This window comes from Carya illinoinensis, chromosome 4 (genome assembly GCF_018687715.1).
Source record: "Carya illinoinensis cultivar Pawnee chromosome 4, C.illinoinensisPawnee_v1, whole genome shotgun sequence".
Taxonomy (NCBI): Eukaryota; Viridiplantae; Streptophyta; class Magnoliopsida; order Fagales; family Juglandaceae; genus Carya; species Carya illinoinensis.
In genome coordinates this window covers 11,289,744-11,290,601 of record NC_056755.1, presented here as the reverse complement: position 1 = coordinate 11,290,601, position 858 = coordinate 11,289,744, and the positions used below count along the sequence as shown (strand labels likewise).

The 858-nt window shown below is 42.2% G+C and overlaps 1 protein-coding gene across 1 annotated transcript; it reads left to right on the top strand.

The window, feature by feature from the left end:
- Positions 1–858, top strand: LOC122306238. The gene has a single exon (XM_043118673.1). It carries the CDS (start codon positions 1–3, stop codon positions 856–858), a length of 858 nt encoding a protein of 285 aa, XP_042974607.1.

Sequence of the window (858 nt, the reverse complement as noted above, 5' to 3'; positions counted from 1 at the left end):
ATGGATAAATCTTGGATGCATATTGAAGATAGATTGTGGTCCCATGAATATGCCGAAGGCATTAATCAATTCTTATCAATGGCTCAATCCAATGCTCCTTCCAGTGACTCAATTAGGTGTCCTTGTCGGGACTGTCGTAATAACTTCTTCCAGCCATTTACTGTTGTGAGGGATCATCTATTTTTGAGAGGGATTGATAGAAGTTATACTCAATGGATATTTCATGGAGAAGATGATCATTTTCATGCCAGCCGGTCAGACGATGAGGATGATGGAGATGATACTAGAGAGTACATTGATGACGTCGATGAGATGTTAGATGACATTCGGGTGGGATCCTTCGTGGATGATATTACCGTTTTAAATGCTAGTGGCAGTGATGATGATAATGCACAGCCCAACGTTGGGACTTCTAGACACCATACGTTTGAACAATACGTCGAGGATGCACGACGTCCCCTATATCCATCGTGTACAACCTACTCAAAGCTATCATTTATGGTGAAGTTGCTTCACATCAAGACAATCAGGGGTTGGAACATGAAGTCATTTAACATGGTGCTAAAGCTACTGAAGTCTGCATTCCCGAGTGCTCTCTTGCCTGAAGACTATAATGATGCGCGTCAGCTAGAGCGTGGATTGGGATTTAGTTACACCAAAATCCATGTATGCCCAAATGACTGTATGTTGTTTTGGAAAGATGATGAAGACAAAGATAAATGCCCGAAATGCAACGCATCTAGGTGGATCTCAATGACGAGTAAACACCAGGTACCTCAGAAAGTGATGCGTTATTTTCCATTGAAGTCTAGGTTGCAACGCCTTTATCTATCGAAGAAGACAGCAGAAGCCATGTGA

Coding starts and splice junctions, on each gene's coding strand:
- LOC122306238 (XM_043118673.1), top strand. CDS start 1: ATGGATAAATCTTGGATGCATATTGAAGATAGATTGTGGTCCCATGAA.